This window comes from Loxodonta africana, chromosome 6, assembly GCF_030014295.1.
Source record: "Loxodonta africana isolate mLoxAfr1 chromosome 6, mLoxAfr1.hap2, whole genome shotgun sequence".
Classification (NCBI taxonomy): domain Eukaryota; kingdom Metazoa; phylum Chordata; class Mammalia; order Proboscidea; family Elephantidae; genus Loxodonta; species Loxodonta africana.
The window spans coordinates 67,663,962-67,676,046 of NC_087347.1; the positions used below are offsets into that span (position 1 = coordinate 67,663,962).

General features: G+C 38.5%; 1 protein-coding gene across 1 annotated transcript in view; it reads left to right on the forward strand.

Moving 5' to 3' along the window:
- CCDC141 (coiled-coil domain containing 141) overlaps positions 1 to 12,085 on the forward strand; it is a 230,846-nt gene that overhangs the window by 130,536 nt on the left and 88,225 nt on the right. Inside the window, exon 8 of the mRNA XM_003405968.3 lies at positions 11,059 to 11,231. Coding sequence (XP_003406016.2) covers positions 11,059 to 11,231 — 173 coding nt within the window. The remainder of the gene's footprint in view (positions 1 to 11,058; positions 11,232 to 12,085) is intronic.

Genomic DNA, 12,085 nt, shown 5'->3' on the forward strand with positions numbered 1-12,085 from the left:
GTGTGGCTGGCTGTTTGTCCCTGAGGAAACTGCGGCCAGAACGCTACCACCAGCCCACCACAACCTGAGGGTTCCAGGGGATTCTGGTCTGGCAACTCCTCTCTACTTCTGAGCCCTCTCTCTCTCCCCTGTGCCGCTCAGTCCATTTTCTGACTTTGCCTTTGATGTTCAGGGCTCCTAGCTTGTCACAAATATAATCGTTTCACTTGTTCTTTTGGGTCTTTGTCGTAAGAGGGTTCACTGGAAGTGTCTGGCTACTCTGCCATCTTGGCTCTGCCTCTCCCCAAGGAAGAGCTTTTAAAATGCATTTCTATTGTGACCATTATTTGGTTCTCAAAAATTAAGAGACTGTAATTTGGCATTTGAAGAGTTACTTAAGAAAAATCCTACAATGACGGTTATGTCTTAGAGCTGTAATTGTTCTGCTTGGGGGACGTTGGTGTCCACATTGTAGTGTTTCTCATGGAGGGAAGAGAATTAATGTAAAATATATCAAAGTTTAAAAAAAAAAATCTTGAAACTTTTACCAAAAGATCTTTGTCATTTATTTAATCTTCTGTCAAAAAGACACGAATACTGAAAGCGTTCTGCATGCAAACCATAAGCCTAAAACAGATGTCTCAGTCTGACCACCCTGCCATGATCTTGCCTTTTTAAGTCAGCCAGAGGGAAATCCTGCTTCGGATTATCTCCAGGTCTTTTTGAGTGTGAGAAGTATTCTCCTTCTCCTAGTTTAGTCATTTAATATTGATTATAGCAGGTGGTTTCTGTTTAATGATAGGTAATGTTCACATGATCACATCACTTGTGTAGGTCTCAGTATATGAAGTTGGTCATATTACTTAAAGGAGTTTTCTGTGTTTTTCCATCTGATGTGCACCTTAAAACTATAGTATTAGATTTGTTTAATACCTACAGTTTCACTGGTGTTTTAAAAAATGGACATTGTTTGAGAGGAAATGAATGGGGAAATCCCTGGAAGCTAGGTACATTACAATCTAAAGTTACTACACCATCACTGTAAACACAATGTCCTGGTATATATTGAAATAATTACTTACTTTTGAACTCCCTTACCAATTGGAAGCTTTTTGAAAAGGGCATATAGTAAAATCTCAAAATAGAGCCACTAGAATTATGGTGAAAATATATTGAAGAAAATTTATTGTCTATTATTTGTGATTTTTTTGTTTTAAGAGAGGAAAGAGACAGCATATAGTTGGAGTGGTTGGCTTAAGTATATGGCAGGTGCTGATTATTTCTCATCAACAGCCCTATCTTTGAATAAGAGACTTTTTAACAAGAGGGTTGAAGCCCAGTGGTGCAGTGGTTAAGAGCTTGGCTGCTAATCAAAAGGTTGGCAGTTCAGATCCACCAACCAACTGCTCCTTGGAAATTCTGTGGGGCAGTTCTCTGTCTATAGGGTTACTGTGAGTTGGAATCGACTTGATGGCAACAGGTTTTGTTCTGGTTTAACTAGAAGGTGAGTGAAAAAGAGGAACACCCTCAACGAGATGGATTGTCACAGTGGCTGCAACAGTGGGTTCAAACATAGCAACAATTGTGAGGATGGTGCAGGACTGGGCAGTGTTTCATTCTGTTTACTCAGGATCTCTATAAGTTGGAACCGACTCAAAGGCACCTAACAACAATACCAAACTTACAGTTGCACGCTCATTCTACAAGATGAATGGGTCATCTGCCAGTCAGTGAATGTTGTTTCTAAGGAAAACAGTTATAGAATATGTTGCTACAATACAACAGTGCTTCGAGTACAAACTCTATAGTTCATAACCTTGTAAAATATAGTTTCTCTCTCTCTTTTTCATTCCAGTTCTTTCACTCGCTCTCATTATTTGGAACCTTGCCAGGGCCTTGAAGTAGAAGGATTAATATCTCTTGCAATAGCAGTTCTAAAAATGAAGAATAGGATGGTTGCTTTCTCAAACTAAAAGTAATTCAGGTCAGATCCTAGGAAGAGAATTCATGTTTCTTAACCCCAAAGGCTTCTGATTCCTACGTCCTAATGTTTAATCATTTGAATGCCATGGTATGCTAACTATTCAAGTTATAGTAAGCTCAGTTAGGATTTATCCATATTATAGCATTCTCTGTATGCAGCCAAGTGGCACTCAGAAAGTTGTAGAATTTTTTTCTATCCTTTTCAAAGCATCAAAGAAACAGTTTCTAACTCCAACTCTAAGAATTCAATGTGAAAGATGATGGATACTTTTACCTCAGCAAAAAATAGAAGCTGGAGTTTGGAAAGTGGACATTTAATTATAACTCTTGAAATGAATTATTCACCATATTATTAAGAAACAATCAATGATGAGATTATTTTGTGGGCAAAGCCATTTAAACTAAAGAAGGAAACTTTTCTCAAGACTTGTAAATGGCATTTTTCTTTTTGCTTTGTATTAAGGAATCCCCAAATCTTATAAAAATCTCATCACTTTACCCAATTTTTGCTGTAACACCCATAAATAATCCTAGTTAAAATAAAGGGCTGGATATAGAAATTTAATTTCAGAATCGCTTAAAACATTTTTTCAGTCTGAAAGTTCTGTTTAACCTAGTGAAGGAGTATTTTTAATTTAGATCATCAATTATTTACCTCTGAAGCACTGAATTTTTCTTTTGAAAATTCACTTCATTGTACTTTGAGTGCTCTGGGTTTTCCTGACTGTGAGCATTCCCATCCCTATATGAAGTCGTGCTGTCAAGATCTTTGAGGGGTGTGAGGTTTTACCCTACTTGCCAGCTAACAAGTTAACGTGACACAGTTTCATGAATGCTGACAGAGGTACTTGACTTCTGGGTCAGAGCTGAGAGGCTTTATTACAAAAGCAGTAGCTGGAGTGTCAGCATGTCACATCAGTTCCCCAAGCCCCGATTCCCAAGGAGGTGATGCAGATAGGCCTAGATGAGTATCTGCACACGTAGTAGGTGGTGTTGCAGGAGAGGAACCCTAACCTTGGGGAACGCACTGTTTTATAGCCAGCAGTAAGCAAGCCTGTTTTTCATTTCGTTTTTGTCTCAGAGAGAGAAAGAAATTGCTTTAACTCTGAAGATTGCTGGCTACAAGTACAACACTGAGAAATGACCCAGATAAAAAGGGATCAGGGCCGTGCATTCTTGGCATATCCAGCAAGATGTGTAGGAGCACGAAAGACCCATGGAGGACTCTCTCTCTCAACAAATACAAATCTAGATGTTAGCAAAGAACAAAACATACAAAAATCCATTTATATATTTCCCTAATTTGTGAAGTTCGTTGAAATGTAATTACCGCCTAATTGTCCACATTGACAGCAGTTCCCCCACTGTCTTTACTCTGTGGCTCCAGAAGTGCAACTGATTATCTTTCAGCCCTGCGGTTGTTGTGTGCCATCAAGGAGATTGTGGCTCATAGCTACTGTATAGGGCAGAGTAGAACTGCCCCACAGGGCTTCCTAGGTTGTAATCTTTATGGGAGCCGATCACTAGGTCTTTTCTCCTGCAGAGCTACTGGTGGGTTTGCACCTCTGACTTTTCAGTTAGCAGCCAAGCCTTAACCATGACGCCACAGGGTTTTTCTTCATTCCTCTTAGGGGTTGATAACTACCCAAGGTTCATGAGTGTTTCTCACTTAGAGGGAGCATCTGTAGCCTTTGGCTTGAGGTGTGGCAGTTTTTACCTGGAATGAGCAGCAGGTGGCAGTGTTAGAACACAGGACCTTAGGGAATTTGCTACTGATGCTTTTCATAAACCAGTCACTGAATTCAAGTGGAGAGTTCGCCATATTCAGTTTTCTCAAGAACCTGAGATACTTTCTTCTATTTTTAGACCAACTACTTAGAAGCTTTAAACAAACACAAACTACTGTGTTTGGTGAGTCTATTTGATAAATTACTTAACAACCAGTACAAGTAGGGGCCAATTGTCAACACCCAAACCAAAAAACCAAACCCGTTGCCATCAAGTGGATTCCGACTCATAGAGACCCCATAGAGTTTTCTTGGCTGTAATCTTTACGGACGGACCTTGGTGGCACAGTAGTTAAGAGCAGTGGCTGCTGACCAAAAGGTCGGCAGTTCAAATCCACCTGCCACTCTTTGGAAACCCTATAGGGCAGTTCTACCCTGTGGGGCCACTATGAGTCAGAAGTGGCATGACAGCAATGAGTTGAGTATATATACACATATATACATATAATACACATACACATATATACGAATACATATACTATGTTCATTCATATGTCTCATATATATATATATATATATATAAACTTGATGGTACTGCCATTGAGTCAGTTCTGACTCATAGCAACCACTAGCCACTCTGTGGGAGAAAGATGTTTGGCAGTTGGCTTCTGTAAAGATTTACAGCCTTAGAAACCCTATGGGACAGTTCTCTTGCATCCTGTAGGGTCAGTGTGAGTATGAATATATATATACACACACACACACAAAAGTTCAAGGGTAAGAAGCTCATTTTACGTTGTGTTCACTAGAACACTTGGAACAGTACCTTCCATGTAGTAGATGCTCAGTAATTATTTGAAAGATTGAGAGTAGTGAAATATTATAAACAGCAGAATTTCAGGGTAAACTATACTACATTGTACATAAAGGATAGTATTGATCCAGGGTACTTGGGCTGAGATCATTTTGAATAAGGAGAGTGTAATTATGCACAAGGAACACAAATTTCAAGCTCAATCTTTGAGTCATACCTGAGAGGGCAAGTAGTGTTGTATAAAGGGACTTGGTTACTAGATATATTACCTCCCAAGTCTCCAGGTGTTAATTGCTCATTTCCTATTGTTCCCATAGTATTTCTCTCTCTTCCTTAGAAAGAGAGTGTCTTAGTCATCTTTATAGTGCAACCTGATGTTCAAAAATTTTTGTTGGAGGAATGAATAAATGGCCATGTAACAATTTAGTTTGTTTTTGAACTCGAATTTTCTCTTTTTAAAAATAGACCTAATAATCTGTATCCACCTTAGGAAATATTATTAGTGATAAATTGTACAAAATCTTTGGAGTTGGAGTACAAATACATAAATGAAATTGTTAGTTATTAAGTGAAAATTAAGAAATGCTTTGTAGTATGATACTTTGCCAAAGTAACATTGATTAAGTGCATGGGCTTTGGAGCCAGACTCCCTGGGTATGTATCTGGGTTCATCCTTTATTAGCTCTGTAACCTTGGGCAATTACTTAACATCCCTGTGCATCTGGCTTTTTTTAATCTATAAAACAGGAACAATAATTATTCTTACCTCCAAGAGTCATTTTGCTGCCTAAATGAGCTAATATATGGCTGTTGCATAGAAACTCGTTAAGTGCTAGCCATTATTTTGTCATTATATATGCATGTAATCTTAAATATTTTTCTTCATTTTCATATCCCCAGCACCTAACAGAGTACGTGGTCCGAAGGCTTCAATAAATATTTGTGGAATAGATGAAAAAATAAATGCTTTGTCCATTATAAATGGACATTTTTTATCCTAAAATAATTTAGGTTAATTTAGGTAAAAGAAACCAGAAATTATAAACACGGTGACCAGATGCCTAAAGGTCTACATAATGGGTCTAGTTTGTCTATCTTCAAGGTGGCCTTTTCTCTGAGGGTGTAAGAGATGGTCAGTGCAAACTTCCTCTGTTCCCAGTTGATAAAAATGCTTCAGATGCATACCTCTTTCAGTTCAAACCTCTTCCTCTCCAGTGTTTTTTCAGCTTTTCATATTGCGAGGCAAAAACCTGCTTTAGATGCTAAGGTTTTTAAACACCTCTCATTAATACCAGTAATTCTTGTAAAATGGAAGGCGTTCTGGGGCACAGCAACAGCAGCCTTTGAGAGGGAAGGGATAGTCTGAAAAAAAAGCAGCGTTAAAAACCAGTTGCCCTAGAGTTTACACCACCCGGGGACTGCAGAGCATTAGCGATAGGGGGCAGCAAATATTTGGAGCTGAAAACCACATCGCCATTATGCCCCTGATCTTTCTGGCACTTGAAAGATCTGCCAGATTTTGTGCAGGACCTGAATTAAGAATCAGCTTGCCAGACTGAGAGCCACCAAAAGTATCTCAGGTCATGTTTAGGAAAGGAAACTGAAGCTTTCCATGTTAACAAAAACTGAACTTAGGAGAAATCTGACACTCCACAGGCAATAGAATTCAGTGCTCTAATTTGAAGCCGAGTTGAATTTCAGGCTGCTAACCAAACCAAAAGGTCGGCAATTCAAATCATCCAGCCACTCCTTGAAAACCCTTAGGGCAGTTCTACTCTGCCCTGTAGGGTCACTATGAGTTGGAACCGACTCCATGGCAGTGGGTTTGGTTTGGGTTTTCCTTGGTAGTTTTATACAAGTTCCATACAACCAAACTCATCCTCCAGCCTTTAGATTCATGAAAGGTAATTTTCAAAGTTCTGCAGGTTTTTAAAAAGTATATTGATTCTCTTCAAATCAGCCAAGAAACAAACACAACATTCCTTAAATAAACATCTTTGTAAAGCAGCAGGATAAAAGAACTATGTGAGATAACTTGTGTTCTTGCTTAAATTAATAGTCCCCCAGATATTTTTAAAATAATAAAATGTTCCATGGCCTGATACCATCTCTATCTGATTTGATGCAGACTGCCTTGGATCCTGTACTTAACAAGGGAAAAATGAAAGAGCTTTACTGACATCTTAAAGAACAAAAACTGTGTAACTCCTTAGTTATTTCCAAAGCAAGTCTAAAAAGAGCTTATTTGTCTTCTCCTTTTTTGCCTAAGAACTGAGTGGTACTGTATAAAGTAGTTAAGAATTGCTGGAACCTGGAGGGACAAAATATTATCCTTGTGCTTATATCTTTGTTTTTTCCAATCCAATTATAAAAGCTTTATTTGACCTGCATGTGTAAGACTTGAAGAAAGGGGGGGACATGGAGAGGAAAACTAAAGGGGAAACATTAATTCCAAAGGAGTTTATATGAGGGTCACAGTGTTCTTATTGCTAGAAATAACCTGCACTGTACCATGTGCAGGGCAGAAAGACTCTTTCCTGGCTGGGTCCGGTATATCAGGTTCCTTATGGATATGGGTAAACAGAAAAGCATTCAGTTCTATTTTGGGGATAGATTAAGTGGGAACAATGATACTTAGATCATTCCTGGAATTGGCACATGGGTCCCTCCTCAAATTCTAACTTGGCTAACCTAGTTGTGTGGAATAAGAGAAATTAGCTTTCAAAGGTTGATTTAAATTAAAGGTCAGACTATAGCCTTGAGGAGCAAGTTGACATGGCTGATGGCTGAGAAATTGCTTAAGGACATGGAATATGACAGAATAGGAGAGAGAGAGATCTTTAAATTTGTGTACAAAGTGAAAGTGATTCCAATAAAAGTCTCAAAAGATAGAAGCACGTGGTTGCTAACATTTTTCTGGTCAGAAGCCAGAGACTGCAGAATGAAACCAGTAGAAAGAGAGAGAGAGAATAATCTTGAAAAATTGTCTGTTTTTATAAAACGAGACTAAAGAGCACACCAGCCCAGGGGCAAGGAAAAGAAGGCTGGGGGCGGGGGGCGCGGGGACAAGAAAGCTGGTAATGGGGAACCCACGGTCGAGAAGGGGAGAGTGTTGACATGTCATGGGGTTGGCAACCAGTGTCACAAAACAATATGTGTATTGTCTAGTGAGAAACTAGTTTGCTCTGTAAACCTTCATCTAAAATACAATAAAAAATACTGTCTACTTTTAAAGCCAAGAAATTCAACTGTTATTTCTGTGTCTACAGACTATTCCCATTAGGGTTAGACTATGATTAAGGTTAAGGATTAAGCTCTCTTGCAACACCCAACCCATGTGCAAATGTATTTGTTGAGCTAGTGAAGGAATAAAACCACTCACCCCCTTCCTACTGCCATAGTTCTGTTAAGTGTGATACGTAGGACATACCATTAGTAAAGGCCTTCATAACACTTTAGTCTTTTCGATTAGAACCTCTGGAAGAAAATTTGGCTATTTTGATTTTAAGTTTTAGATTATCCTGTACCTTGATACATCATTTCCTCCTAGTGAACATCTGGCCCTTCAGTTTATTTTCATGTTATTAAGAAATAATACTTTTATGATAGCATTCAGGAATAGTGTGGTCACATCACACATGCACTTATTGTACCTGTGGCTTTGGGATCTAACTCCTATGTAGATGACACCAGCGCTCAAGGATATGAGAGTGGCAGTTGTTCAGTGGGGCCACAAGAGGAAAGGCCCATGTGGGACGAATGACAGGCTAAGCCCTTCTCAGTGACTCTTCAAAGATGTGTCCAATCAATCATGATTTAGAGTAGCAGCCAGCAAATATTTTCTGAGTACTTACTACTTGGCCTGCCTTCATGCCCTGGTTACTTTTATATAATTCTCAAAACAAACATAACATGTATGAAGGTTGTAATAGCTTAGTATTAAAACAGAATGGAGTTAAACTTGTAGGCAAGAAAAAAGTATTTTGGAATTTTCCATCCTTTCTCTACTTAAACTAGAAACTGGAGATTATTTTAAAGGAAGAAAGGTATGAATGCCCGACATTTACATATAAACCTTCCTTTTATTTCTTCCTTTGTGGGTTAGTCCAGCTAAGTGGTTCTTAATCCCAAATGTGAATATGAATTATTATAAATACTAAACCTTATATGTTAAACTTTTAGTGGTGATTTAAGGGAGTTCAAATGTAATTTTTACTGCACCAGATTTTTACTCGATGTACTGACTTTGAAACTCTTAGTTAACATGAGCCTTCACTTTATTCAAAATAAGCAATAAAATTTTAAAATATAGAACAAAATTCTAGAAACAGTGGTGATTGCCAAGTGGTATTGCAGTGAGTTATGGAAAGATCAAGGGAGTAACTGAAACCAATTACATCTGAAATGTCAGCATCTTGCTGCGTTTGGCCTAGTTGCCAACCTCAGGAAAGAGGAGGGATCAGATAAGGAGGAGTTTTTCAGGTTCAAAGTTCCTTTAATAAAATATTTTTTTCTTTTACGGTCTTACATAGCATAAGAGAAATCACTCAGCCTTCCTTTTATCTTTTGTCATCTATAAGTACAAAAGGCAGACACTTATTTATAAAAATTGAATTTTAAAATCCTACCTTTTCAGATTTGTAAACTTTCACTTACACAGCACAATAAAAATAAAAAATCCTACCTTTTCCACTCAAGATTTCATACTTCTCTGACATACCCCTTCTTTCCAAAGCCTCCATCGTAATTCTTTGCCATATGGCACCATAGTCCAGAGACCTCAGGGCGGGACAAATTGGGTGTAAATTCCAGTCTGCCACTGAGTAGCAATGTCACTTGGTCCAGTTTACTTAATCTCTTTGAGACTTTGTTTTCACAATCGTGTAATGGATAATTTCTTGCTGCCTCCCAGAACTCTTAAGGAAAATGGGTCTAAACCTCAGCAGGTTTTATATTTTTAAAATATTCGTTGACCGAATAAAAAGCAATTGTGAAACCCATAGTACAGCTATTATGTAAATGGGATTTTTTTTAAAACATTCTAAGCAAATAGAAATAGTAGACTTGAGAGACATGAAGACATTGGTGGGAGAACAGAACATTAACATATAAATAATGGGATAGTGTTTGAGAAATTTGATTTGTAAATTCAATCTTTGTCCAGTTCCAATTCTGCCATTAAAACTCACACCCTAAGATGGCAGCAGGAGTAGAAGAATAGGTGCTTTTACGCGTCTCCACAGCTGCAGCCCCTATATTTGGCTTGAGCAGTGTTCTCTCAGTCAGCTCAGCCTTGCTGTCCTGGCCTCTCCCAGGTCTCAGTGGTGTAAGACTCATGAAGCCATCTGCTGTCATTTCCCACAATCTGGGAATCTTTTCCAGCATTGTCTGTTGGGTCTTCCTACTCCACTCTGGTGGGCCTCTGTCAAGCTCACTGGCTGCCATCTCAGAAACCCAGGAAGGCTAGACTTCGAGCCCCTGCCTTATTATGTGGCACTGTCAAGCTTACATGTTGAGGCTGTTTCCCAGATTGGTATGGGACATCTTGTAAGGCTGCCTTTTTCAGTAGTTCCAAAGGGCAGTATGGCAAGAGCCTCCTTAATGTTAAGTTCTGTTAACTCATCACAGGCTTTCCAGGCTAAAGTTCAAAAATGGGAATATCAGGATACCCATGAAGACCACTGAAATCTCTTCTCTTTTTCTCCTATTTCCACAGTCCTCTTTTAGTACCTTTATATCATACGTATACTTTTCCATCTTAATACCAGCAAAGCCTTAATGGCCAAAGGGATATCTCCTACTCTGTGTGAACTCTATAAACTTAATCTCCCATGCTTGGTTGTTGATCCGCTAATAAAGAAAATAAAGGAATTCATAAAGATTTCCTCTCAAGACAGTATCTTGGTTTGCAAAGCTATGTTTTTTCTGCATAATCCTATTTTGCATGTAAGAATTGAAATATTACCTTGATCTTTCTCTCTGCACTATTGAGGATCAAATTCTTACCTCCCCTATAGTCAGATGGATGTCCTGGATGGAGTAGGCCAAAGGTCTTACACCTGAAAAGGCAAAGGGGAGAAGCACATTAGTAATTTTCTCAATATTGCCACATAGTGTTCTGGGCTCAAACTGCAATATACTGAGAAATGACCTTTTAAGAATTTTACAGGGACGTTTAGGTTATGAAAGGCTGAAGAATATTTTTAACTATCTCACACGTTACTTGTATGTAGTATAAATGCACAAAAAATTAAACCTGACTCTTCGATTCTGTGCAGTTAGAACTACTTGTGTCCTGTAGATACATTCTCAATGTATACTATTTTGGTAGTTTTGGGGTGTTGATATTTATCTCTGTGAAACTAAGCTATGACTACTTTTCCTAAATGTAGTCTTAAAGCTATATAACTGTTTTCCAACACTGAGATTGTTGTTTTTGGTTGTCGTCAAACTAATAAATTTAACAGCCTGGCTTAATCTCTAGTTTTTTGTGTACACAATGATGTAGATTTTAAACTAGAAAAGCTGAAAATGAAAGTATGTTTTGTTTGGCAGGCATTTGATGTACTTGGAAGAGTCGAAGCTTACCTTAAGCTCCTTAAATCAGAAGGTTTAAGTCTGCCTGTCTTGGCAGCGAGGCACGAGGAATTACACAGAGAAATTAAAGACTGCACAGCTGAGGCTTTGCAGAAGGGGCGAGCTTTAATCAGCGAAGTAGACTCCTGCAGGTAAGTAAAGCCTATTCTTCCTCAGTGCAGCAAGCTTTTTCACAGTTTCCATAACCTATTAAAAAATAAGATTGCATGATTTTTTCCTGTTTCTGATGTTTTTGCTGCATTATGACATGGCTTAAAAGGATCTTTTGAATTTTGGTCAACAGCGATTGTGAACACAGCATTGCTCATCCAGAAGTGAGGCCATATTCTGAGCCGAGGACTCAAAGATGCTAAAGCTTTCTCACTACGAGTTTCTGAACAGGGGAGAGGAAATGGACAAAATTGAAAACAGAGCTTTAGACCTCAATGCTTTTTATGTTCTAGTATCTCCATAGAGTTTCTTCCTCCCTGGTATTTCATGAGCCTTAGGTAGATCCTTTCCCTTTTTAAATAAAAGTACCATGATTTTATTTATGACCTTCATGGTACCCTAAACAAAACCCCAAGTAAAAGGTGATATTAATAAAAATAGTTCACATTTGTAAGAAACTCACCATGTGCCAGGGACTGTGCTAAGAGCTTTAGTTGTATTGTATCGCCAACCCTCATAGAAATCTACAAGGCACATACTATTAATGTTTGCAGTTACAAATAAGGTAACTGAGACACGGAGAGGTTAAGTAACTTACACAAGGTCACACAGTCAATTAATGGTAGAGCCAGAATTTGAGTCCAAGTGCACATGTCCTAGACCCCATGCTCTCCAGTGTGCTAGGCAGGTCATTTTTATGAGCATGTACGGTGTCAGTGAGAGCTTAGAGTTGAGTGAGAATGAAAAGAAGCAGAAACAGAAAAAGAATGAAATGGGAAAGTATGGGAAAGAACAGAAACTGGAAGACAAAGGGGAGATGGCAGGACAGATGATG